Below are 3402 nucleotides of genomic sequence, written 5' to 3'. Positions count from 1 at the left end.
TTCAGAGTGGTTAGCTGTGTCCATCAGTTTACTCAGCTCTGGAGAAGTTGGATGTGGTGATAATGGGCCTGATCACACTCTTATGGTTGCCACATTAAGAGTGGTTTCCCTGCCACCTCATATGTCTGGAGCAGGAGAGCTGGAGGACTGGGGCCGCAGTTGACAGGTGAATCACACCTGGTATCGTACTGGCCACCAGAGTGGCCGCTAAGTGACCCAGGAGGACAGCAAGGCAAGTTGTCCCAGTCCAGTCTTAGGAGGGGGACCTAGCAAGCAGTACTGAAGGGAAGTGTGGGGGGAGCATGACACCCTCAACAAAACCATGCCTACTTGGGCTATTATAAAAAAAAGGGGGATTGCCAAGGTTGTCTCGATGGGTACCATTGATCCCAGAAAAAGAGACTGCTTTAAGGATGAGGAAATATTTCAGGGGGAGGAAAGGCACTAAATGGTGCTTGAAGATACAGGTTGCCACATACACAAAAGGATGCCAGTTGCATTTAATGACACGAAAATCGCTGCAAACCTCAGCAGCCAAGGAAAAACTCTAAGGCCACTCACAGAAGACAGTATCTCAGGAAACCAACTTGGGAACACATGGGAAATCAATACCATGGATACGTTAGCTCTGAGAAGAGATCATACAGATTTTTAAATTAAGGTACATATATTGACCTCACATGGAGATCAGAAAAAAACACCTAGCATATCAAACCCTGTTCCCTTCACAAGTCACCTTCCAAACAACCTTCAGTACATTCTGCTCTAATTCTAGGCAAACTGCCCTTGAGAAATAGGAAATAGGTTAACCCTCCCTAAGTAACTCATTCTCTTGTTTAACCCTAGCTTTCTGAACTAATGCCCTTAAATCCTAGGTAAATCCCCCATGCTGCAGGCTATTTTAGGACCATAATCTCTTCCCACTACAGGATCAAACCACCTATCTCTTCAAATAGAGTCAAGTTTTGTTTTGCCTTTTTAGTACATTGAATATAAAAGTCAAAAGAAAAGCTTGAAAGGGTAATTGCATGTGATTATATTTCTTTATCACTGATTTCAAAAGCCCCACATAAACCATAATTTACTATGCTTTTGCAAATGTTACCTTATATTGCTTATAATTTGTTAATTGTTGTGTTTCTCAAATACTCTTCTTATAAATTTTCTGGATCTGCCTACTTATTTTATCTGAAGGTTATACTCGGATATGCTGTCTTAAATAACCTTCAAATCATCTCTTCTGCATTTTGATGTTACCAGAATTATAGCATTCCAGAAAATGAAAGAAGTGGGCCAGGGATTTAGCTCAGTGGTGCCGCCACCTGCCTGACAAGCACAAGGACCCAACTTCCATCCCTGGTACCAAAAAAAAAAGCGGGGAGGTGGGGGTTGAAAGAAGCAAATCAGTAATAAGCATGATAGAAATGCTCCTGAGACCACTGATTGGCAGATTCTTGTGTTTACTTTCCTCACACATAGTTTATAGGATATTTGTTGCTTCCAGATTTTACTATGTTAAGAACCTCACCAAACTAATTTACCTTCCAATTAGAAGGTTCAGTCATGTAAAAGGCACATAGTCTCAAAAACTATAATACTTAAAATATTTGAGTCAAATATGAATAGCATGCTTGTTCTTTTTCTATTTTCATCATTCCTGTGACTGGCCACGTAGTAGAAACTTGATGAGTAGCTATTGAATGAGAAAATGAGACATTTAACGGACTTGTAGAGTATCTGACGGTCTAAGTATTCTGGTATTAAAGGCAGAACTTCTCTGGGAGGAAATGACTATAGCCACATGGTTTACAGTTATGTGGTATGTTTAAACTGATGCCACCCTATATAAATGTGTAAGATTGTGTTGTTAATACAGTATGCATTAGCTATACATAGCTATGGAGCACTTGAAATGTAACGAATGCACCTTAGAAGCTGAACTCAACTTCTTATTTAATTTAATTAACAAATTTAAATAAAGTTACTATAGTGGACAATACAGCTTCAAATGAATTGGTACGTATTTGGACTGGATAAAGAATTTTAGTCGTTTTTAAAAACAAAACAAGGGACAATGCATCAGCCACTGCACTCTGCGTGGCCTGGAAGGCACAGCAACCACCACATCCCACATGCATTTAACCCTGACCAATTACATATAGGCAGATTCTGTGTCCTGATCATCTCACCCACCAACTCCAAGCCAGTTGTATGTTTTGTTTCCCCTTAACACTGGCCAGCAGAGTCACCCAACTGACCTGATCATGGATAAGGCCAACACCCATGAAGAGAAGGTAAGTCCAGGGAGAAAATATAGACCTAGCCAGCAGCACTGGCTCCAAGAGAAGCTCACAGCTATTGTAAACTACAAAAATTGTATGAAGTGTTACTCCAAAAGTGATTCCTTCATGGCAGCCTAGAGTTGGAGAAATCCAGCACAGCATCTACCATATTGCCAAAGAGTGTTTAATCAGAAGAACTACAGCAAACTTCTCAACACAAACCTTAATGGACATAAGAGCTGGGAATCAGTGCTTCAAGAAAAACAAACTTTCAACACAGGCTGATATGCCCTGCAAAACTATCTTTCAAAATTGATGGAGCAACAAGACTAAGAAATTCTTCTTTTTTTTCTGTCCACCCTGGTGTTTATTTGTCATGAAAACTTTTCTTTATTCCACATATTAATGTTTCACATTTCAGGAACACCGATCAGTGACAAGTGTCTATGGAACTCAATCCAAAGAAACCTTTTTATTCCTATATCACTTTGCACTCTGAAAGACAGCAGCCTTCCTCATTTCTTCCAAATCTTTCATGGAGTCATAATTTCTGTAGAAACCTACATACGCCTTCTTTCTTGGTTTAACCACACCAGACTTATAGAGAGCTGCAACCCGCAGGGAGACAATGAATGCTCCAACAATATGAATCCACAGACACCTGGCCAGAACATCCCTCATCTGCGGTTTTGTCAAAGCACTGAAACTCATGGTAGTCACTGTCCTCAACACCAGCATCCTTCTCGGCTCAACTAAGAAATTCTTGACCACCTAACCAATACTCAAAAAATTCTAGAAAGAGAAAATGAAGTTAACAATGCCAAGCTGTAGAATGAATATGCCAGGTAAATTGACCAGTTAAGTAGAAGGGAAAGAAAGGAAAGCAGCAATAGGAAAATAATACAAGAACAAGAACAAGTCAATACTTTTCAATAATAACTCAATACAAATAGTCTCAATTCACCAATCAAAAGACACCGACTGGTAGAGTGGATTAAGAAACAAAATCCATCAGTATGCCATATACAAGAAACACATTTAATCAAAAAGAAACTCACAGACCAAAAATCAAAGGATTTATTTCCTGCAATGGAAACCCAAAAAATAAGAAGTAGATCCT

The 3402-nt window shown here is 39.6% G+C and overlaps 1 protein-coding gene across 1 annotated transcript; it reads right to left on the bottom strand.

The window, feature by feature from the left end:
• Positions 1 to 2765: 2765 nt before the first annotated feature.
• On the bottom strand, positions 2766 to 2993 carry LOC104852039 (cytochrome c oxidase subunit 6C-like). Its single transcript, XM_010609483.1, has one exon. It carries the CDS (start codon positions 2991 to 2993, stop codon positions 2766 to 2768), a length of 228 nt encoding a protein of 75 aa, XP_010607785.1.
• Between the last annotated feature and the right edge of the window lie 409 nt (positions 2994 to 3402).

This window comes from Fukomys damarensis, unplaced genomic scaffold, assembly GCF_012274545.1.
Source record: "Fukomys damarensis isolate Sample0158 unplaced genomic scaffold, DMR_v1.0_HiC HiC_scaffold_32, whole genome shotgun sequence".
Taxonomy (NCBI): Eukaryota; Metazoa; Chordata; class Mammalia; order Rodentia; family Bathyergidae; genus Fukomys; species Fukomys damarensis.
The sequence above is the reverse complement of the archived record's forward strand: the minus strand, read 5'-3'. Positions and strand labels throughout refer to the sequence as shown.